Source organism: Antechinus flavipes, chromosome 1 (genome assembly GCF_016432865.1).
Source record: "Antechinus flavipes isolate AdamAnt ecotype Samford, QLD, Australia chromosome 1, AdamAnt_v2, whole genome shotgun sequence".
Classification (NCBI taxonomy): domain Eukaryota; kingdom Metazoa; phylum Chordata; class Mammalia; order Dasyuromorphia; family Dasyuridae; genus Antechinus; species Antechinus flavipes.
The window spans coordinates 93936695-93960664 of NC_067398.1; the positions used below are offsets into that span (position 1 = coordinate 93936695).

Consider the following 23970-nt stretch of genomic DNA (forward strand, 5'->3'; position numbering starts at 1 on the left):
TCTTCTCTAGAGTATCCAGTAGAGGGCTGGGTATGGGAGCAACCTAAATCACAGAAATAATCAGTTTTCAAATTTCTTTTCCTCAAAACAGAAATCCCAAGATGTAGGATTTTAATAGATTCATGAGACATCCCGACCTTGAAGGTTTCCCTGAAGCTATTTTGCTTAAACATTTATTGAATCATTTAATTTCTACCTTGTCTGGTGGCTCGCCAATTATTTGGTTGTTTCATACATTTAATTCTAATCTATTCACAACAAAATGGTCTCTGATGAAAATTCATTAAAATTAAATCAAAGAAACTATTTCAAAGGCCAAATTTTAACTTATTTTCCTTCTGACTCTTTTGAATGTTTCTTCTTCTATCATGCCCACTTTACCCTAAAATAAGACCCTTTTATACAACCAAGACAATAGTGTGGCATTTTAAGTTAATGCTAGCTATACTATCTTATCATTATTGTCCTAGAAATGGTGGGAAAGATCCTCAGTCCATTTCTCTGCCTTATCATTATAAATAACTTCTTTTATCCTGAAATTTAAATGTAATTTAAAGTGTGTTTTAAATGAACAAAGAAAAATTTTCATGACTATCTTCAAAGAAGCAATTAAAAAATGTTAACTAGAAAGAAAACTGCAGAATTATGTAGGCGCATATGAATTTTTTTACAAAGTACTTATACTTTTTCTATATACACAACTATGTTCTTCTTCACCGTGGCATAAATTTTTAATAATCATTTCTGGAAAAATCTAAGCAGAAATCATTATTCCATGGTACTTAATAAATACTTTCTTTTCTCTGATTAGAAATCAAATATTTCCAATATTCTTGAACTATTTTAAAATTTCTCTCAAAAAACCATCTCTAGAATCAGAAACTGAAAATCTATACAATCTGGCATACCATCATTTTAAGCATGAGGCTTTTCACAGAAAAGAGCCAAATAAAATATTTTAAGAATTTACCAAGACAAGTCCCACTGCTGAGCCAAAATCGGACACCCAAATCCTTTAATGTTGCAGCTGCCAGGTGTAACAATACTTTTGCATTCTTCTGAAACAGCATTGCCTCCACAGAGTTGTCACCATGGTACTTCTGCAGAATAATAAATATTTAACTATAACTTTTGTATTTATAAAGAGCATTACCCTACCTTTTTATTTTATAATTAAAAATAAAATGTCTTACTTTATTGGTCTTATTAAAAAGATTAAGTATGTGTGGTGAGTAAAAGAAGAAAGAAAAACAAAAAAACTAGTTTATCTGATTTTTTTCTTGCTGACAAGAATGATATGAGTCAGCATAGACATACCGGATACCTGGAGGTGATGAGATACTCAGGGCAGGCATAGAAAATAAATCAGGAAACTTGGAAGACTATCTACTTCTCAAGTTATAATACAGGACAAGTGACTCAAATCTCTGGTTCAGATCATCCACCTACCACCAAAACAGAGAAGTGGAGGTCTTCTCAAACAACAATAGCAAGGGATTATGTAGGGCCAGAGCTTTGAACAATGTGGATGCCATACATGCTGTATGAGTAAAGGCTGTCTTCTCTAAAAGCTCTAGCTCCAGCCCTCACCACTTTAAAATCTTTTAAGGAAATTAATTGATAATAGCTTTAAGAAAAAAATTTCAGGATCTATCCTAAATTAAAAACAGGATTGCACTTAAAACTGAAGTTAGAAAAACCTAAGTTTGAGTCCCACTTTAGAAACATTCTAACTGTGTGATACCAAGTAAAATCATCAGTGTCTCAGACAACTAAATACTGAAGAGTAAGTTGCAGCAACTTTTCATTGGAAGAGGGTATTTCCTCCCTACGATTGTCCTACGCCAATAAAATTACCAGTATCTAATACAAAAAAATAGCTCTATAAACTACTGAATTTAGCATAGGCACAAGAATAAATTTACATGATGTCTGAGAAATTATATTCTGAGGGAAAAGTTCTCCTGTTGAAAAGGGGGTAAGTAGTGAGTTCACTAAGTGGCCTCCAAATAGGGTTTGAATAATTAGTTGTCCAACATGTTGTCCCAAGGATTTGACTTTAGGAACTGGTTGGAAGAGATGATTTCTGAGCTTTCATTTGAACAAATATGCTTTATTTATTTATTTTTTTAATTTTATAATAACTTTTTATTGACAGAACCCATGCCAGGGTAATTTTTTACAACATTATCCCTTGCACTCACTTCTGTTCCGATTTTTCCCCTCCCTCCCTCCATCCCCTCCCCTAGATGGCAAGTAGTCCTATATATGTTAAATAGGTTACAGTATATCCTAGATACAATATATGTGTGCAGAACTGAACAGTTCTCTTGTTGCACAGGGAGAATTGGATTCAGAAGGTAGAAATAACCCAGGAGGAAAAACAGAAATGCAAACAGTTTACATTCATTTCCCAGTGTTCTTTCTTTGGGTGTAGCTGCTTCTGTCCATCATTGATCAGTTGAAACTGAGTTAGGTCTCTTTGTCAAAGAAATCCACTTCCATCAGAATACTCATACAGTATTGTTGTTGAGGTATATAATGAATTCCTAGTTCTGCTCATTTCACTCAGCATCAGTTCATGTAAGTCTCTCTAAGCCTCTCTGTATTCATCCTGCTGGTCATTTCTTACAGAACAATAATATTCTATAACATTCATATACCACAATTTACTCAACCATTCTCCAATTGATGGGCATCCATCCAGTCGTCTTAATTGGCATTTCTCTGATCAATAGTGATTTGGAACACTCTTTCATATGAGTGGTAATAGTTTCAATTTCATCATCTGAAAATTATCTGTTCATATCCTTTGACCATTTATCAATTGGAGAATGGCTTGATTTCTTATAAATTAGAGTCAATTCTCTATTTTGGAAATGAGGCCTTTATCAGAACCTTTAACTGTGAAGAGAACAAATATGTTTTAAAGTCTGTGTATGGCAAAAAAAAAAAAAAAAGGTAATCCTATTACGGCAACAGTGCACTGAATAGAGTACTAGGTCTGGAGTAAGGAAGAATCCTCTTTGTGAGTTCAAATCTGGCCTCATTCATTTCCAACTGTGTGATTCTGGGCAAATCACTTAATCCTGTTTGCCTCAGTTTCCTCATCTGTGAAATGAGCTAAAGAAGGAAATGGCAAATCACTCCAGGATTCTTATCAAGAAAATCCCAAATGGGATAATGAAGAGTCAGACATGGGGGGGAGGGAAGCAAAAATTCAATCACCTATTAGATTTACCTACCCTTGTTCATTTATTTTGTATTAAGAAATTCAGCAGAATTATTTAAATTTCCTTGCTACTAAGTGTTAAAAGTAGTATACAAATACTTTAATTAGATAACTGACCTGGGGCAATCCAATCAAAGCTTTGAAGACAGCAAAGACAAAGAAAGGGAAAAATTAATATACTAAAGATAAAAATGACATGGAACATCATAGCAGAAATACCAATACACAAAATGAAAAAGGGAAATATTGAGTTGTGGGCCTATCTTCATGCACGAATGGACATGATGCAGAATGAATGAATGCAAGGCTCAGACTTGATTTTGTCAAGTACAGAATTCTCCAGGCAACATTACTATCTTGCATATTGATTTTGTTTAAGGGGGAAAAAAAGCAAAGCAAAGCAAAACCAACTACATCCAACTCGAATGGTTACATTAAGATCTATTCTCATTCATCATTCATTGCCTTTCCTCAGATGCTTCCTAAGTGCTTTCCATTAAAATCTGAATAAAATTAAGACTGCAATTACATTGGAATTCAAAACCTTATTATCTTCATGAATTCTCAACATTATAAAATATCTTATATATTATACTGCCTTTCCACATATAGACAGAGAAGATATTGTTATAGAGAGCCCTATATAGATAAGGATATATATTTATGTATATCCATATTTACAGATTCCCAAATAGTTATAGTTATGTATTTGTATATCTGTATCTATCTGAATGTAATGAGCCTAGACAACTGGAGATGTCACTTGTTCTGGAGGATTATTATTCCCACAAAGATATTTTTGCTCATTTGTTCACCACTATGTAACTTTACATGAACAGTATGGTTTATGTATTCCTGCTCCCCAAAGGGATAGGAATTTCAAATAGTTCTTTAATAAGTTAAGTTTTCTATGGCCAAACTCCCATATCACTTTTTTCCTCACATTCTGCCTCAAATTATAATTATTTCATTGTTTCTTTTCACCTTCCCCAACAGGTTATAAATTGCTTGACATATTACCCTTTCTTTTTATTTGTCACACTAATTACATGGTACCTTAAGTATAGCAGATACACATCATTTGTTGATGTGTTCCTCAGCATGGAATACCCTTACTAGAAAGAATTTCATCAAATACTTTATGTCATACTTGTCAATTAACACTGGCTCATAAGAGATGCTATGTGGTATATGAACATTATGGAATATTATTGTTCTGTAAGAAATGACTAGCAGGATGAATACAGAGAGGACTGGTGAGACTTACATGAACTGATGCTAAGTGAAATGAGCAGAACCAGGAGATCATTATATACCTCAACAACGATACTGTATGAGGATGTATTCTGATGGAAGTTGATCTCTTCGATAAAGAGAGCTAATTCAGTTTCAACTGATCAAGGATGGACAGAAGCAGCTACACCCAAATAAAGGACACTGGGAAATGAATATAAACTGCTTGCATTTTTGTTTTTCTTCCTAGGTTATTTTTACCTTCTGAATCCAATTCTTCCTGTGCAACAAGAGAACTGTTTGGTTCTGGATACATATATTGTATCTAGGATATACTGTAACCTATTTAACATATATAGGACCGCTTGCCATCTAGGGGAGGGGGTGGAGGGAGGGAGGGGAAAAATCGGAACAGAAGTGAGTGCAAGGGATAATGTAAAAAATTACCCTGGCATGAGTTCTGTCAATAAAAAAGTTATTATAAAATAAATTTTAAAAAATTAAAAAAAAAAAAAGAATAGGAAGGAATGTAGAAGATGCTTACTATAAAAGGGCATGCTGCTAGAGCATTAAGGGAGTGGACAAATTGCCACTCTGTTAATAAATAAGTTCTATGATTATTTTGTTTCCTTGACATATTCTGTTAGATCATGACAATGTCTTCAACTTGGTTTCAGGTCTTGCCTCCTACCTGTTTGACCTAGATTGTCCTCCCAATGCTCCTTTTCCTGCTCTCTTCTCCCAGGTTTGCCATTGAGTTGAACACTATTTCATCTTTTCAATTAATTAATTGATTCAGTTATGTGACTTCCTATTTGTCTCAGGATTCTGTAGTTCTTAGCACTTAGCACCGTGCCTGGCACATAAGGTTTAATAAATGTTTATTGACTAATTGATTATATTGGTGGAGGGATGTTACTTAAGTTAGGCTTTGAAGAACAGTAATTTTACAAGCATAGCTGTGAGGAAGATAGGTATTCCAACTGGTAATTGTGTGGAAAAACTATGGACCTGAGAAACTAAAAATTATATCTGAAAAACAGCAAAATTAAGGAAACTAGCTTCAATTCATTCTAAGCTTTAGAACTTCTGATACTTATATGGAATGTAACTATGTTGTTTTTTTTTTTTTTTAATTAAATTCTCCAGTTATTTGTTATGCTTCTTGTACTTCTTATATGTCTTCTGTACTTGTTTAAAAAATATGTTGGTTAGCACTTATTCTAAGCTTTAGAACTTCTGATACTTATATAGAATGTAACTAGGTTGTTTTTAAAAAAAAATTTAAATTCTCAAGTATTTGTTATACTTCTTGTACTTCTTGTATGTCTTTTGTAATTGTTGTTTTAAAAAATCTATGTTGGTTAGTACTGTGCCTAGTATATAGCAGATGTTTAATAAATATTTATTAACTTGCCTTCCCTTTAAAAAAAAAAAAGGCTATTTGCAATGGTTACATATTTTCTTTGTCATTAGGTGCTGTAACAAACATTGCAATCCAAAAATGGCTAATGACCTCTAGGTAATTTAGATTTTAAATATATTATTGTTTCCTGCAATTTTATCTGGTTTTGTTTAGATACAGATCTCAAAAATAGCTTCAAAGGGAGAAGTGGCTTCAGCCACTAATATAATCAGTTTACATTCTCTGATCTGCACTATTAATGGAATACGGAGAAAGTCAAGAAAAATGTTAAGATCGTAGAAGAAAATTGGATTGGTATTAAAATTTTGAAGCAGATAAACCATAAAATAGATGTGTGTGTGTGTGTGTGTGTGTGTGTGTGTGTGTGTGTGTGTGTGTGTGTATCTCAACAGCATATTTCATTGGAAAATCACTAATAGCTTTACAAAGGCAGGGTTCCTATTCAACAGGAGAAACCAAAGCAGAAAATGTTAAGTGACTATTAAGGTCATCTGCAAATGGCATAGGACATATAGCACTAATCTTCATCCTGATTTCTGAATGCTAAAAAATCCTGCTTCTAACTATCATTTATCTCTCCTATTTAGAAGATCACATAGGATTAAGGAAGCCAATGTATTCAACAAACTTGGTTATATGAGTGATTTGTCTATATGTAGTATTTCCACTACATGTCAACTCATGGAGTTCAGTTTATAAGCCTTTCACACCAGTAAAGAATAAAGTTCAAAAGAACCATTCTCATATTTTATTTATCTTCAAACAGTACAAGATTTTCAGAATTAATTTCTCAATATCATTCCTTTGAGAAGGAGATTTTATTCATAAAGTGTTGTAATACTGCATGATGCCATGATCCAAAGGAGAATTTTTATCCTTTGACATTTTTAAAAACAGTACAGACTATATTATGTACATATAATTAATAGGCAGGCCTACCTGGAAACAAGTTGAACTATTTGACTTCTTAAGGTTCTTTCTAACTCTTCTATTCTAAAATTCTGCTTCAAACATGTGAGAAGTACACAGAAAAAAATAAATGGTTTTGAGGTATTAAATAAAAATAATGAACTTTCCCTTACTCTCCCAAAAAGGGACTCAAAAGAAGCAAACTATTCCTTGAAAAATTACATTCTCAAAGTTAAGCCACTCTTTCTCCTTAAAACAAAATATCCCAAAGAAACTATTTATGAATCAACAATTCTGTTGACAGAAGTTTTGTTTGGCTTTTTTCATAAACTTATAATTCATAATTTGAAAAATTTTAATATAATTTTCATAAATTTTATGAAACAGAAGCCTATTTTAATTTTCAAAGTTATATTTCCTGAATGTCACTAACCTGAAAGAAAGCACGCGCTTCTTTGAACCTACATTCAATAAACCTAGAATGGGGTACTTCCTCTAGAAAGTGGGTAAGGTCCTTTGGAATCTGTACTTCTAGTCCATCAACAGAAACCTGTAGTAATTCTGGCCTGAGGAGAAAACATAAAATTTAAATTAGGATTCTGAACCAGAACACTGTGCTAAGAACAATTACACTGTATCCTCTTCTAACATATAAAAACATCAGCAAAAATGGGACATGTTAAAAACATTTTCACTACTGTCAACTTAAGTCATAAATTAACAACTTGAGGATAATCTATCGCCCAAATTAATGTGATTTATGTATTTTGTATGAGTAAATTTTAAAATAGCAAGTACTAATAAATATTCTCTCAGGTTTCAGTAGGAAGTTAGCAGTATTGACAAATACAAAGCCATCAATTTCCTTTGAATGAAAGCTGCTTAGAGTGTCTTTAGCTCTAGAAACTTAGAATTAATGCAATAAGGAAAAGAGGCAATCCTGAGCACAACATGTTGAAATGGCCATCAGAGTGATGAATTCTATTCCCACATCTGAGAGATTCACGTGAAATCATCATTGTAATGTCTTCTCTAAAGTGTAATGTTCTTCTGGGAGCAGGTTTCTTGGGGGACTTCTGGGAGCAGCCTTCATTTTAATTCAGTGTGATCACCCCAAATGCAGCCAGGAGTTAAAGTCCAAATCCTTTATTTTCTCTTTCAAGTCTTGTCTCCTTCCTTGGGCCCAGTTAGTTTTCTTAGAGGCCTATCTCTCTCCTTGGTTCCAAGCTCTTGATTCCAAGAACTCTTGCCTCTAGTCCTTTGCTTCTGTCAGCTTCTGTCTCTAGCTCCCTCTGAATGTCTCCAGCCAGCACAAAGGTGGAAAATGGAATGGATCTTTCTCCGCCTCAGAGAGTGGGCTTGTTCTTTCTGACTTCTGAATGTCCCAGACTGAATCCTAGTTGAGGCTCCTAGCTTATATATGTTTTCTTAAAGGTATGAATCTTGTAGAACTCTAATAAGTACTAAGTACATTAGTGAACTAGAGAGCTGTTAAGTACCATGCTAAATTAGATAACTGACTTAGCACCTTGTAAGAATCCTAACATCTCCTGCTTTCTTCTGATTTTAGAACATAGGTGGTATGACCTCCCTGACTTCTCAAGGATGTGAGAACCCCAAAAAAGAAGATGATCACACCTTCCCTGACTGCTCAAAAAAAGGAGTGAAAACACCATAAAAGGAGGTGATTATACCCTCCATGATGTCTTAGGAAGGGAGATGAAAACACCAAAGGAAATGGGAAATCAAATCAGATTAGCGGGTTTCTAAAGGGGCTCACTTGAAACAGGTAAACATAAATCCACCAAAATGGGAGGTATTAAACATAATTACATGAATTACATAAGCACATAGTAATATAGGATAGTAGTGATATAACAAGAATCAACATGAGGAATTATACGTCCATAAGTCCTATAAATAGTCCAAAAGGAATCTATTGTCCATTACTTCATGTGCCAGGAATCCAATAATTCCTGCAAGTTTTGAAGTCCTGCAATAGTCTTATCTTATGTTAGAGAATCCAATGATTCCTGCTGGTTTTCAAATCCTGCAACAGTCTCATTATCAGCCATGCTCTTTCAGTATCAGATGTTTCGTAGATCTTCTCCTTTGTTCTGAGATTTTTTTTCCTTTTCTGTCTCTCCCCAGGTGCTTGTTACCACCCATCCTTCTCTATCTATAGGAATACAAGCAAACCCTCTCTCCCAGGTAGTTTACCTATCTAGTTCCTTCTATTTACCACTTTCTAAATCTCTCCCCATCATCTGGCAATTACACTGGAGCTATTTGCACTAGACACTGCCCTGTTGGGTTAAAAGGCCTGTATTCTCCCCAATTGTAATCCCTTTCTGCTATATGATTGCTTTTTGGCTGATATATTACATCAGAGTCCTGACTTCTAAAGACTTTCTGGGTGTAACTCAGCTGCCATCATGCCTCATCTGTCTTTTGTATGATATCTTGGGGCTGGGCCCTGCCTCTCATTTCCCTGGGTCAATCTACAATCTGAGGCCCTTGTGGCATTTTGGACATGGGATTTTGGGTTTTCTCTCAGCCTGTCTTCTCACTCTTATCTCCATATCTACACTGAGCTCTCAAATGTCCAACTTTTCCACACTGAAAACATTGACAAGTTTCTCTAGAAGTCCTTTGCCAAGAGGGACCCTGTCTTCCCATGTTCATCATAGTTTGGGTATAATAAGCATTTGTGGCCACTGTGGCACAGCGCCTTATGATCTTCTCTAAAGGAGCATTTTTGTCTAGTCCCCATATAATTCTTTTGCAAGCCTCATTGGCATTTTCCTTAGCCAGATGTCTGGTCATTATTTCTGTAGCTTCATTTTCTCCAATGGTTCTTGTGACAGCTGTTTGCAAACATCCCACAAAATCCAAAAAGGGTTCATTGGTACCTTACTTTATTTTTGTGAAGGCTTCCCCTCACTCTTTTCCTGGGAGGGTACCCCAAACTTTTATAGCAACATTAGCAATCTGTTCATAAGCTATTGTGGGGTAATTAATCTGTGCTGAATTTTCTCCATACTGACCTTCACCTGCTAGCTGGTCAAAAGTGATTTGTACATTAATTCCTGTTTGCCTATTTCATTGGGCTTGAATCCTACATAATTCATGATACTCCAAAAGCCACAAAAAGTTTTGTCCCTGTTCTAAACATGTCCTTGATATGGATTTCCAGTCACTAAAGTTTAGGCTTTCATAAGCCAAATTATCTAGTAACATCTTAACATAAGATGATGTAGCCCCATAGAGTGCAACCCTTTTTCAAATCCTTAATTTTTTCCAAATCATAGGGAGTGTATCTTCTCCTTTTTTGACCTTAAGAGTCAAGCTCTTCAATCACAGAGTATGCATGTATTAAATAAGATACATCCTGTCCTTCATTTTTTGCCTTAACTAATGCCTTTTCTAATCTTGTCATAGGCTGCTTCATGGGTGGTTGTGTCACTGCCTCTCCTTCTCTCTCTACCCATGAAGGGTTAATTGAGGGAAGTAAGTCAGGGGATGTGAAATGACCTAATTTCTCCTGTGATTTGAAGTATCATACTCAAAATTGTACTTAACTCCATTCTTATCTGATTAGTTGGCACTTCCCCCTCCTGCTTTTTCTTCTTTTTCCTTATTCTATAACTTATATAATTTCATACAGCCAGTTGTATTAAATTATATGTATTAAGTGTGTCTTTGGAAATTGAGTCAGTTCCATTTTCATTGTAGAATTGACATAGTTGATCTCCTACTAATTTCCACTCATTTGGATCTAATTCTTTTTCCTTAGAGAACCAAGGAGATGTGTACTATACAGTTTTTAAAAGATCAATGATCTGCTACCAAGTTAGAATTAAACCTTCATTTTTTATCAGTCTGACCAAGCTTTTGACACATTTTCCTTGAAGAAGAAAAGAAGGCTGTTTTCTACATATCTGTCCTATTTTAGATGAAATTCTACTTTAGCTCTTTAACAAAATTTCAATTTTTGTACCCACCCTAATTTCTGGGTTGAGGAGACTTTTCCACTGAAATCAGGATTGGAGGCTTTTCCATTGAAATCAAGATCGTGTCTGTCCCACATTCAGGTGCCAAAATGTAATATTCTTCTCTAAAGTGTAATGTTCCTCTGGGAGCAGGTTTCTTGGGAAGACTTCTGAGAGCAGCCTTTGTTTCAGTTCAGAGTGATCACCCCAAAAGCAGCCAGGACTTAAAGTCCAAATCCTTTATTTTCTCTTTCAAGTCTTGTCTCCTTCCTTGGGCCCAGTTAGTTTTCTTAGAGGCCTATCTCTCTCCTTGGTTCCGAGAGCTCTTGCTTCTAGTCCTTTGCCTCTGCCAGCTTCTGTCTCTAGCTCCCTCCAAATGTCTCCAACCAGCACAAAGGTGGAAAATGGAATGGATCTGTCTCTACCTCCGAGAGTGGGCTTGTCCTTTTTGACTTCTGAATGTCCTGGACTGACTCCTGGTTGAGGCTCCTAGCTTATATATGCTCTCTTAAAGGTGTGAATCTTGTAGTGAACTAGAGAACTGTTAAGTATCATGCTAAATTAGATAACTGACTTAGCACCTTGTAAGAATCCTAACACATCATCACACAAATTTTTCTGCCCTTCTAGAGCTTCTGTCTGAAGATTTACAAAGGCATAAGTTTCCTCCTATAAACTGAAGTTTTGCTCACTCAGCACTTACCAAATGTCTAAAGAATGTATGTTGATTAACTGAAGACAAGAGAATACACACTATACACCTGCATGCAAACTTCTGTAGAGCTAGGATTTTATTTGATCCCCCAGCATCCAGGACAATGTCTAGCATATAGTAGACACTTAATAAATGCTTACTGACTTTTGACTACTGATTGGTGGCTGACTGGATTTAGAACAGAAAGAACTAGAGATTATCTAGTCCATGTCCCCCATTTTATAAATAAGAAGCCCAGAGAAGTTAAATGTCTTACACTGATACATTGTTGGTGGAATTGTGACTACATCCAGCCATTCTGGAGAGCAATTAGGAACTATGCTCAAAAAGTTATCAAACTGTGCATACCCTTTGATCCAGCAGTGTCTCTACTGGGCTTATACCCCAAAGAGATACTAAAGAAGGGAAAGAGACCCATATGTGCCAAAATGTTTGTGGCAGCCCTCTTTGTAGTGGCTAGAAACTGGAAAATGAATGGATGCCCATCAATTGGAGAATGGTTGAGTAAATTGTGGCATATGAACGCTATGGAATATTATTGTTCTGTAAGGAATGACCAGCAGGATGAATACAGAGAGGACTGGCTAGACTTACATGAACTGATGCTAAGTGAAATGAGCAGAGCCAGGAGATCATTATATACCTCAACAATGATACTGTTTGAGGATGTATTCTGATGGAAGTGGATCTCTTCAATAAAGAGAGCTAATTCAGTTTCAATTGATCAAAGATGGGCAGAAGCAGCTACACCCAAAGAAAGAACACTGGGAGATGAATATAAACTGCATGCGTTTTTGTTTTTCTTCCCGGATTATTTATACCTTCTGAATTCAATTCTCCCTGTGCAACAAGAAAACTGTTCGGTTCTGCACACATATATTGTATCCAGAATATACTGTAACCTATTCAACATGTAAAGGACTGCTTGCCATCTGGGGGAGGGGGTGGAGGGAAGGAGGGGAAAAATCGGAACAGAAGTGAATGCAAGGGATAATGCTGTAAAAAATTACCTTGACATGAGTTCTATCAATAAAAAGTTATTAAAAAAAAAAAAAGAAGAAGAAGTTAAATGTCTTAGTCCAAGGTAATTCAAGAGGCATCAGAAATGGAATTTGAATACAGGTTTTCCAACCAAAGATTTACTGCTCTTCGTGTTGCAGTGTCTGCACAGGGGTGATACTCTTGTCATTTTTAATCCAATCTGACTCTGTGACCCTCTGTGGGGTTTTCTTGGCAAAGATAAATGAATACGTTGTCATTTCTTTCTTCGCTCTCTTTCAGATAGGGAAACTGAAGCAGACAAGGCTAAATGACTTGCCCAGGGTCACCAAGCTAGTAGTACGTGTCTGAAGCTTCATTTGAACTCACAAAGTGGAGTCTTCCTGACTCCAGGTCTGGCACTCTATCCACTGATCACTGAGCTGCAACTTTTATATAATAGAATCTTTTTTGGGGGAGAAGGGAAAAAAAGGCACAAGGCAACTGGGTTCAGTGACTTGCCCAAAGTCACACAGGTAGGAAGTGTGACGTATCCTGATTCCAGGGCTGGTGTTCTACCCACTGCCCAAACCAGCTGCTCCCTCTTCTTCTTTTTTAATATAGTAAATTTTAAATACTATTTCATGAATGAATGGACTCATTTTAGAATAAAGGCCCTAATCTTTAACAAACTTTCCAAAAATCATGTTTTTCTGGAAGCAGATATTTCCCATCTATGAGCATGTCTTTGTGGACTGCACCTAAAAAAGGAAGGGGGTAAGATGAAGGCAAGCACAAGGGATAAATGTTCAGAGTAATAGCTATTATAGTTCATCCAAAATAATCTATAATTGAAGCCAATTTTTCAAAATATTTTTACTAAACTGGTCACTTTAAAATCTGGCTAGAACTAGAAAAAAAATTCTACATCTTCAAGCAAGAAAAATATATTGGTTCTTTCTGAGTTAAAAATTCAATTCTTGAACTCTGTTTAAAACAGTTAACATAAGGAAATCACTATTTTTCTTTAAATTAACAACTCTTTTCCTTGGAAATTGTCATATCCCAAAGTCTGATACTAGAATTCTATCAAATTTAAAACATTTCCATTATCAGAATTTTGTCAAATGTGAAAAATAAAACAGAAGAGGAATGTTTGTTTTTAGTTTCATATGTAAGCCCTTCAGTATCTGAAGCAAATTCGGCAATCCTGAATCTGTAAAAGTGAAAAGATTTAACAACACAATAGAAGGGATTTAAGTTTTGATACTAAACCCCAAACAAGGTTTTTATATCTTTTTTTTAATGTTGTTTTTATATCTTCAGGGCCTTCTAAGGAATTTTATCACAGAGTGCTAAGAACTAAAAGTGCTACGTGAAGATACTATACTATTACCTTCTAAGGTATTCGTTGAGGGTTTCTAATCATCCTGGGGCTTTCTCTGTTTTTGCTACCTCCAGATACAGATGCAGGCTATAGGTAGGTCCATGTCTGGTCACAGTAGGAAACTGTTAGTTTGTTTGCCTGAATTGGTGCTAGCTTTTTCTTCACCTGTAAACTTCTAAGCTGAATTTGTGTGCAATTCTAAGGTATAAGAGGTTTCTCATTGGATTTTTTGATCAATTGGCATGGTGCAATCTTGGGTTTTAAAGGGGAACTGAACATTATTGCCCTCATTCATGCAGCCACATTGGCTAAAAGTTGACATATCTTCTAATGATCATGAAGACATACAATAAATTAAAGAATTTTATACAAAACTTTAAAATCCCATAAATATAACTATTTTTCTTTTCTTTTTTTAATTTTAAAGCTTTTTATTTTCAAAACATATGCATGGATAATTTGACAACACTGACCCTTGCATAGCCTTGAATTTCAGATTTTCTCCTTCCTTTCATCCCCTCCCCTAGATGGAAAGCAATCCAATATATGTTTAACATGTTAAAATATGTTAAATCCAATGTGTATAAACATATGTATACAATTCTCTTGCTGCACACAAGAAATAAGAGCAAAAAAAGAAAGTAAATGAGTAAGAAAACAATATGCAAACGAACAACAACAAAAAAAAAAAGTGAGAATGTTATATTGTGATCTACATTCAGTTCCCACAGTCCCCTCTCTGGGTATAGAGGGCTCTCTTCATCACTAGATCACTGTTGGATCATCTCATTGTTGGAAAGAGTCACATTCATCAGAATTGATCATCATATAATACTGATGTTGCTGTGTACAATGATCTGGTTCTTCTCATTTCACTTAGCTGAATCAGTTCATGTAAGTCTCTCCAGGATTCTCTAAAATCATCCTCTTGATCATTTCTTATAGAGCAATAATATTCCATAACATTCATATACCATAACTTATTCAGCCATTCTCCAATTGATGGGCATCCTCCATTACCAATTTCTAGACACTACGAAAAGGGCTGCCATAAACATTTTTGCACATGTGGGTCCCTTTCCCTTCTTTAAGATCTCTTTGGGATATAAGCCCAATAGAAACACTATTAGATCAAAAGTTATGCACAGTTTGATAACTTTTTGAGCATAGTTCCAAATTGCTCTCCAGAATGGCTGGATCTCTTCACAACTCCACCAATGATGTATCAGTGTCCCAGTTTTCCAACATCTCCTCCAACGTATGTCATTTTCTTTTCCTATCATCTTAGCTAATCTTGAGAGGTATGTAGTGATATCTCAGAGTTGTCTTAATTTGCACTTCTCTTATCAATAGTGATTTAGAGCATCTTTTCATATGATTAGTAATAGTTTTAATTTCTTCATCTGAAAATTGTCTGTTCATATTCTTTAACCATTTATCAATCGGAGGATGGCTTGAATTCTTATAAATTTGAGTCAATTCTCTATATTTTAGAAATGAGACCTTTATCAGAACCTTTCACTGTAAAAAATGTTTTCTCAGTTTATTGCTTCCCTTCTGATCTTGTCTGCATTAGTTTTGTTTGTACAAAAACTTTTAACTTAATATAATCAAAATTATCTATTTTGTGATCAATAATGATCTCCAGTTCTTCTTTGATCACAAATTCCTTCCTTCTCCACAGATCTGAGAGGTCAACTATGCTATGTTCTTCTAATTTGCTTATAATATCACTCTTAATGTCTAAATCATGAATCCATTTAGATCTTATCTTGGTATGTGATGTTAGGTGTAGGTCAAGCCCTAATTTACTTGTTTCCAATTTTCCCAGAAGATTTTGTCAAACAGTGAATTCTTATTCCAAAAGCTGGGGTCTTTGGGTTTGTCAAACACTAGATTGCTATAGTTATTAACTATTTTGTCCTGTGATCCTAACCTATTTCACTGATCTACTACTCTTAGTTCGTAGCCAGTACCAAATGATTTTGATGACTGCTACTTTATAATGTAGTTTTATGTCTGGCATAGCTAGGCTACCTTAATTAGCATTTTTTCATGAATTTCCTTGAAATTCTTGACCTTCTATTCTTCCAGATGAACTTTGTTATTATTTTTTCTAGCTCTGTAAAATAATTTCTTGGGAGTTTGAGTGATATGGCACTAAATAAGTAAATTAACAAGCAGTATTGTCATTTTTATTATATTCGCTCAGCCTACCCATGAGCACTTGATTTTTTCCCAGTTGATTAGATCTGACTTTATTTATGTAGAAAGTGTTTTGTAGTTTTGCTCATATAGTTCCTGAGTTTCCCTTGGCAAACAGATTCCCAAATATTTTATACTATCAATAGTTATTTTGAATGGAACTTCTTTTTATATCTCCTGCTGCTGGACTTTGTTGGTAATATATAAAAATACTGATGATTTATGTGGATTTATTTTGTATCCTGCAACTTTGCTAAAGTTGTGATTTTTTTCTAGCAGTTTTTTAGTTGATTCTCTAGGATTCTCTAAGTATACTATCATATTATTTGCAAAGAGTGATAATTTGGTTTCTTCATGACCTAATTCCTTCAATCTCTTTTTCTTCTCATCGCCAAAGCTAGCATTTCTAATACAATATTGAATAGCAATGGTGATAGTGGACAGCCTTATTTCACTCCTGATGTCACTAGGAATGGTTCTAGTTTGTCCCCATTACACATGATGCTTGCTAATGGTTTTAAATAGATGCTACTGATCATTTAAAGAAAAAGTTCATTTATTCCTATAATCTCTAGTGGTTTTAGTAGGAATGGGTGTTGGATTTTAATATAACTATTTTTCAAAAGAAATATTGTTTTCACTTCTAAACGACAACTGGGGACTTCTTAGATTGTCAGATTTGGACATTAATAAAGCAAAAGAAGTACATTTCTGCTCCAATTTGTTATGAAGCTGACACAGCCTTCAAATCTTTAGCCACAATTCCCATTGTTTAGATTAAAGTGGAAAGCTGCTCAATTATTTTAATAATATTTGAGAGAAAGATTGGTTTTAAGGTACTAGGATAAGTAAAAATGTTCCATCTAGCTTACCCCCTTTAAAGTATGATAAAAGCTTTTAGAGCTAGAAGGGTTCCAAGGCAACTTTGTCCAGCCCGCTTGTTTTACATTTTCCTTAAGAATACTGAAACTCAGAGGTAGAAATTACTTGTTCAAGTCACATAGCTAGTTGGTGGCAGAGGCGTGACTAGAAACTGACTCAGTCTAATTTTCTTTCTATCTTATAACAGTGCCTCCCAGCTTAAGACATAAGGAGTCAAAGAATTAAAGATGGACTAGATGACTAAGCCAATTGTACTACTGATGTTAATTGAAGGAAGCCAAAGCATGGAGAGGGAAAAACTATTTATAATTCAAACTCTGCTAGCAGCCACTGAATTTTATGTTCTCCCCACTTTATAACAGTTGTTAACAAGCAAAAAAGCAAAACAAAAACCTAAAACAGATGGTTAAATTAATTTATTGTTCTTCTGCCCTTGAAGAGGTACTATAGTAGCAAGGAAATAGCCAAAGACGACAAAAAGAAGGAACCAAAGAGCATGGACAACTCCCAGAAATTATAGAACTTAATATTACTAAAATAAAGGGGAAAGTAAATATTTGCTTTCCTCTTCAGAAAAGGGCTAAAATTACTCTTCTCTAATCACTAACTCCACTCACCTGCTCTTCCTCAAAGAAGGAAGAGGCTTTCATATGATGAGCACATACAAAGACAGACACACACACACACACACACACACACACACATTTTCAAATGATGCTTTCACTAGCTATTTTAATATTAATGTTTCTGTTACAATTTTAAGGAATCCATGAAATAGATATAATCCTTATAAAAGTAAATATTTAAATGAAATGAAGAGATTGGCTAGTATTTCCTATACAAAACAAATCATGATTATGTGTGCTTGATCTAGCATGACTACCATTAGAATTTAATTTGATAATCATATTTTTACATTTTTTGAATTTTATAACTGGATTACATTAATTTTATATTACATTTTTCCACAATGAAGAAAAGTCATACGATGATGTCAGCAAACATTATTCATTTTTTCATACTATTGAACTCACCTGTCAAAAGCTCCTGGATAATGACCATACTGTAACTTCCGAAAAGGCACAAACTTTCTGTCTGAGTGTCCTTTAAGTCGTAACTGTCCATGCCAGAGGTAGTTGCCACTTCTCTCATAGAAAATCACCAGGTGAATGGCATGAGTTGCTAGCTTGAGGATATAGTGCAAGGGGATTTCAGTTCCAGAGAGGTAATCTATTCCATCTAGGCGGGGATCTTTGTTCTGAATCTTTAGGCACTGGAATCCCATTCTCTCAGCTATTTGAAACCAATTCTCCTAGAATCAAAGAAGTTTCCTTTAAAGCTTCAGCTAAAGTCAAAGATGAACAGCTAAATCTGATTGGTGCTTACTAAATACATTAAGTGATCATGAGATCAAAAGGTTAACTAGCAAAATTTTAAGAGATCACAAAGGTCCAAATCTTCACTTTATGGATCATAAAACTGAAGCTTAAGGAAGTGTCTTTCACACAATATAAGTGATTTCAAGGAATTCCTCACTATTTCATACCGAAATGGTCCTCCACCCTTGAAGCCTTGAGACTGAGATAGGAGATGGAGTACTGATGCCAAAGACTGGAGGAAGGGAGAGAAGTTTTACCAAGGACACAACTGGTATCTTTCAGACATTAGGCTTACTTACATTTCAAAATGCCAGAGATACAGAAAGGTAAAGGAATATCTGAAGGTCACATACTATATTTACTACCTTCATTTTCTCATCTCCTACTCATTACCTAGTTCCATCCCCACTACTTTATTAAAACTACTCTCTTCACTGTTCCCCAATAATCTATTACTAATTTGAATGATCTTTCCTCAATCCTACATATTGTTTGATATCACTAACCATTTCTTCCTTCTGTAAAACTCCTTTCTGGGTTTTGTTAACAAGATCACAGAATATGAGAAGTGAAAGAGACCTCAATGGTCATACAAACCCAAAATCCCAGTTATAATAAAATTGAGAAGTGATTGTCTAATATCTGCCTAAAAATCGCCAAGGAGGCAGAGCCCAACACCTTCTGAGGCTACCCATTCTATTTTTGGACAACTCTTAATTATAAGAATCTTTTTTTCTGACATAAAGCCTTATTAATAAGTTCATTTCTTAATGACTTTTTACTGATAATATCAATCAAACCAATCAATCCTCAGTATCCTTAGCATTTCCTGCTTTCAATGCATGTATGTATTCTAGGGCTAACTTCTGAGCCCCTTCCTTTTTTCTATCTACATTTGATTCATTTGATCCTATGACCCATCTCCAAAGGAATGATTACCAGATCTCTAAGTATAGTTTTCATCTTTCTTCTGATCTCTAATCCCACCTCCAATTGAATAATGGACTTCACTTTTATCTCCCATGAGCATCTCAAACTCACCCTATCCAAAACAAAATTTTTTCCTCCACTTCCCCTCCTAATTTTCTATTTATGTTAACCATTGCACCATTATTCTAGCTAACCAACCATGAAACTAACAAGTCATCCTTGGTTCTTTATTCCCACTCTCTATATAATAATCATTTACCAAACCAGGTTTATACTTTATCAGATTTTTTCACTTCAATCTCATTTTGTCAACTCACACCATAACTATTTTATGTTCAGACCCTCACCATGTCTTACTTCCTTCTATTACAACCTCTTAATTAATGAATTAGTCAACAAGCATTTATCAAGTGTCTACTATGAACCAAGTACTAATAAGTACTGGGATTATAAGAAAAGCAAAAAACAGTCCTGTCTCCTTAAGAGCGTACAGTTTAATAAAGAAGAAAACATGCAATCAAGAGATATACAAGTTAAATTAAAGATAAACTCAGAAAGAAGGCAGCAAGAAGGAGGAGGACTAGGATAGGCTTCTTACAGAAGATAGGACTTTAGCTAAGACTTTAGGGAAGCCAGGAGGCAGAGATGATTGAGTTCCAAGTATGGCAAGCAGCCAGTCAAAATGCTAGGCATTGGGGAAAAATGTATCATGCACTAGAAGTAACAAAAAGGACAGTATAATTGGATTTTAGAGCACAAGGAAAGGGATGAAGAAAGAGTAAAAAGGGTTGCATCTATCCTCTATATAGCTACCAAAATAATATTCCTAAAACTCAGATGTGAACATGTTGTTTCAGTCAAGGAACTTGAGTGACTCCCTATTGTACTGAATAAAACTGAAACTCTCTTTTTGACCTTTAAAATGTTTTACAATCTAGCTGTAGTCTATCTTTCTAGGCTAATTATATACCTACTTGTTTCTTAGCTTTTCTCTGTATCTGAAATATTCTTGATGTTTTTGGACCCCTTTAGTTCTTTCAAGCTACAATTCAAGTGCTATCTCTTTGAAGAGACCTTTCATGATTTTCCTAATTGATATGATTCGTGCTCTATTTAGCTTGCATCTATAATAATACTGTGTGTATGTTTCCATCAAAATGTAAGCTCTTTCAAGACAGGGATTGTCTTGATTTTGCATTGATATCCCCAATTCCTGATATAGTGACTGGCACATAGAAAGCATTTGATACATACTTGCTAGATGATAGACTGTTCAAGTAATCTGTCCCTCAGAATTTACAACAAAGTAAAAATAACATCAATCTGCCCATTATTACTATTTAAAGTGAAGCCTGCTGGTCTAAATTTAGTTATTAATAACTTTATATTTCCATAGCATTTCAAAGAAAGCAATGCTTTCATGAGTACCCTTATATTATAATTTGTTACTATAACAGAATACCATTATAAAAGAATTTATTACATGGTTCTTAATCTGTTGTAGGATAATTTATTTTTTCCAACATTATTACATATAGTGAAAGTGTGCTTGAAGCAACAGCAGTAGATAGAGGCTAGACAGTGGGTACTGGAATCATGACAATGGAGCCTTATGATCCACTACAATTCTGGCTTTGTGACTTGAGGCAACTCACTTAATTTCTCAGCTCCCTAAACAATTTCTGATAACATTGAAGATGAAGAACAATTACTAATATGCAATAGTAGATTCAGTTTCCTCATGAATCTCCTAACACCAATAAAGTCACAGGTCTGGAGCATCATCACCCCACCTTTTTAACTTTCCTACTTAAAAAAAAAAAAACCCTCAAAATTCAACATATTAGAATTTCTCTGGATGGAGGGAATACACTCAAGAGTGAAGACTGAGGCTTTTTTTTTTTTAAGTTTTTTTTTTTAGATAAGGCCACATAGGAATTTGTTTTGCTTCACTATACATATTTGTAACAAGTTTTGTTAAATGATGCGGGGGAGGAGGAAGGGAAGAAAAGAGAGCGAATTTGGACCTGAAAATAAAACAATCCAATAAACAAATAAAAAAATAACTGGCAGATGTTAGTAGTACTGACAATAATGACAATTTATATTTCTAAAGTGCTTTATAGCTTATTTCACAATACTCCTGTAAGTTCAGTTCTTTATTATTATTATGATGTCACCTGGAGTTTACAGATGAAAAGCTGGAGATCAGAGTGGTTAAGTGACTTGCTCTAAGTCACACAGCTAGTAAGGAGCTAGAGACAAGATGTAATGTGAGAACTCCTGCTCTTTTCACTATACCAATTGGATTCTCTAGACACCATTTCTACAAAATACAGTATTAATTCTATGTCTCAGGAGAACATAAACTCTGGAAGCAAGACTGCTTTCATTTTTGTCTCTAATACCTCATACAGTGCCTTGGAAATTTTATGTGCTTGATGATTGCTTTTTAAAGTTGAATTTTCCTATGCCTATCTAAATGTTTTGGCTTCACCCTTATATTCCATATACTATTTCCCTCCCAAAACATCTTGGTGTTAATTTTATACCTTGCAAAATACTGTCTCTAAACTTATTATTTATTTCAACTCTTATACTCCCATTTTTGTGGAAATTATTTACTATGAAATTTTTCCTTTCTCCTCTTATTTAGTATAGTATCTTAAATAAGGTCTACTACCAAACTATCTTCTTCTTCATCCACATCTATCATCTTTTTTTACAACACTTAATTCTAGTATCATCCTTCTATTGCCTGCTTATATATAGCTTTATAGTACATATTTTTTGCAGATTGTCCCCACTATTAGACTAAGAACTCCTTCAAAGTAGGGATTGTCTTTTATTTTTCTATGTATCACCAGTGCTAAGCACAATGCCTGGTACACAGCAGTCACTTAAATAAACATTTACTGACTGACATGTTTGAAATTCTCCTCAAACTCTATTACAAAAAGAATAAATGTAAAGAATATTAATTGAATTCTGTCAAAAGTATCTACAGAACAGAAATAAGGACATTTTTAGCATAGGTTTGATTCTCTAGTCATCTCAGAAATCTTCTAGTCCTAGTTTGTATTCACCCAAGCTTTGGAGAACAAATAACATCTTTGGTCAAATCTAGGTGCCAAAACTTACTGTGCTTCACATCTAACATTCCAAGTAAATGGTTTAGTATCATATAAATGTGATTCTCTTATTAATAAACTATGTTTCGCCCACTTATTATTATGTAAAAGTTCTGCCAACTGAGTAATCTACCTCTTATACTGAAAACACATCCTTGTAAATCTACTTTTCATTATATTAGTTTTTTCACTCTGCCAATTATCCACTCCCAACACTTGCAGTAGTATGCCACCAGTAAAGCTTTCTAAATTGTTCATTTTGATCAACTGGTAACCTCACTTCACCAAGGCCATCTCAATCTGGTGTCCCATCTCCTCATTCATTCTAAGACCCTTTGTCATATTCTCAACAAAAGCTCCTCTTTCCACTTCTTGACTTGAAACACAGCTTCCTTTGCATGTATTATATCCTTTGTAATTCCCTCTAATGAAGCCCTTCCTTTTCCTCTTCCTTCAACTGATGGGGCCCAGAACCTAAGTTTCCTTATTCTTTGTTCTCCAGAACTACATCCAGATTGCTTTTTTCCTTAATATTAATATATTTTCTCATTTGATGTTTTCCAATTTATTATGTATATATATATATATATATATATATATATATATATAATATATATATATATATATATATATCTTGTTTGTATACAATTGTTTCTGTTATTTCCCTTCTTAGACTATGAACTCAAGATCTTTGTATACTCAGCATTTACCACTCAGTACCTAATAGATGTTTAATATATGACTAATATATCTGATAGCCTGTTCTTATGAAAGACACAAAAATGTAGAGCCAAACACCTAAAAATAAATCGCCTTACCTCATTTTTCAATAGATGATCCAGTAGTGCAAATGTAGTAAAGTCTCTTTTAGCACATAAGTACTTACATTCCGAGACACTGCCATAAGAAGAGTTTTTAACCTGCTCAAAATCTCTATTAATCGCTTCCAGAATCAAAGGATCAATAAGAAAAACTGGCATATCTTGGCTTGATGCTAGCTTAAGAAATTTCTTAACTGCACGCTGTTTGGGGAAATAACAACAAAAAAGTTTTAATTTCACTTCTTCACTTCATTTTGATTATAAGACACTAAGATATACAAATCAATCTCTCAGTAAAAGAATATTTTTACCAAGAGAAGAAAAAGGCAAAGGCAGACCAGACTTTGCAACTTAAAATGAGAAACCTGGGATGAATGTCTTCTCAAAACTTTCAGTTTAATTATCTGTACCCTTTTATTAAAGAAGTTTGTACCCCACAACATGCCAAGAGTTTTCACTACTGTCTATATTTTCTGTATAAAATGTCTCTGACTAAACCAATCTACATTTACTTTAACTTATTAAAATAAGCATTTTTCTAAGTACTCTTTTACAAGGACAACAGAGCCCTCTACTGGAAAAAAGAAATGACAGCATTAAACAGTATAAGTTTTATGAAAAGACTAGCTACTCTGATCAAGACAATAATCCAAAACAAGTCAAAAGGACCCATGATAAAATATGTTGTCAATCTCCAGAGAGAAAACTGATGAAGTATGAGTACATACTGAATCATACTTTTTTCTTCTG

The 23970-nt window shown here is 34.5% G+C and overlaps 1 protein-coding gene across 1 annotated transcript in view; it reads right to left on the minus strand.

Moving 5' to 3' along the window:
- FKTN (fukutin) overlaps positions 1-23970 on the minus strand; it is a 65742-nt gene that overhangs the window by 19728 nt on the left and 22044 nt on the right. Inside the window, exons 4-7 of the mRNA XM_051986961.1 lie at positions 23218-23421; positions 17994-18271; positions 7234-7366; positions 971-1100 (exon numbers count right to left, since the gene is read on the minus strand). Of these exons, the coding sequence (XP_051842921.1) occupies positions 971-1100; positions 7234-7366; positions 17994-18271; positions 23218-23421 (745 nt within the window). The remainder of the gene's footprint in view (positions 1-970; positions 1101-7233; positions 7367-17993; positions 18272-23217; positions 23422-23970) is intronic.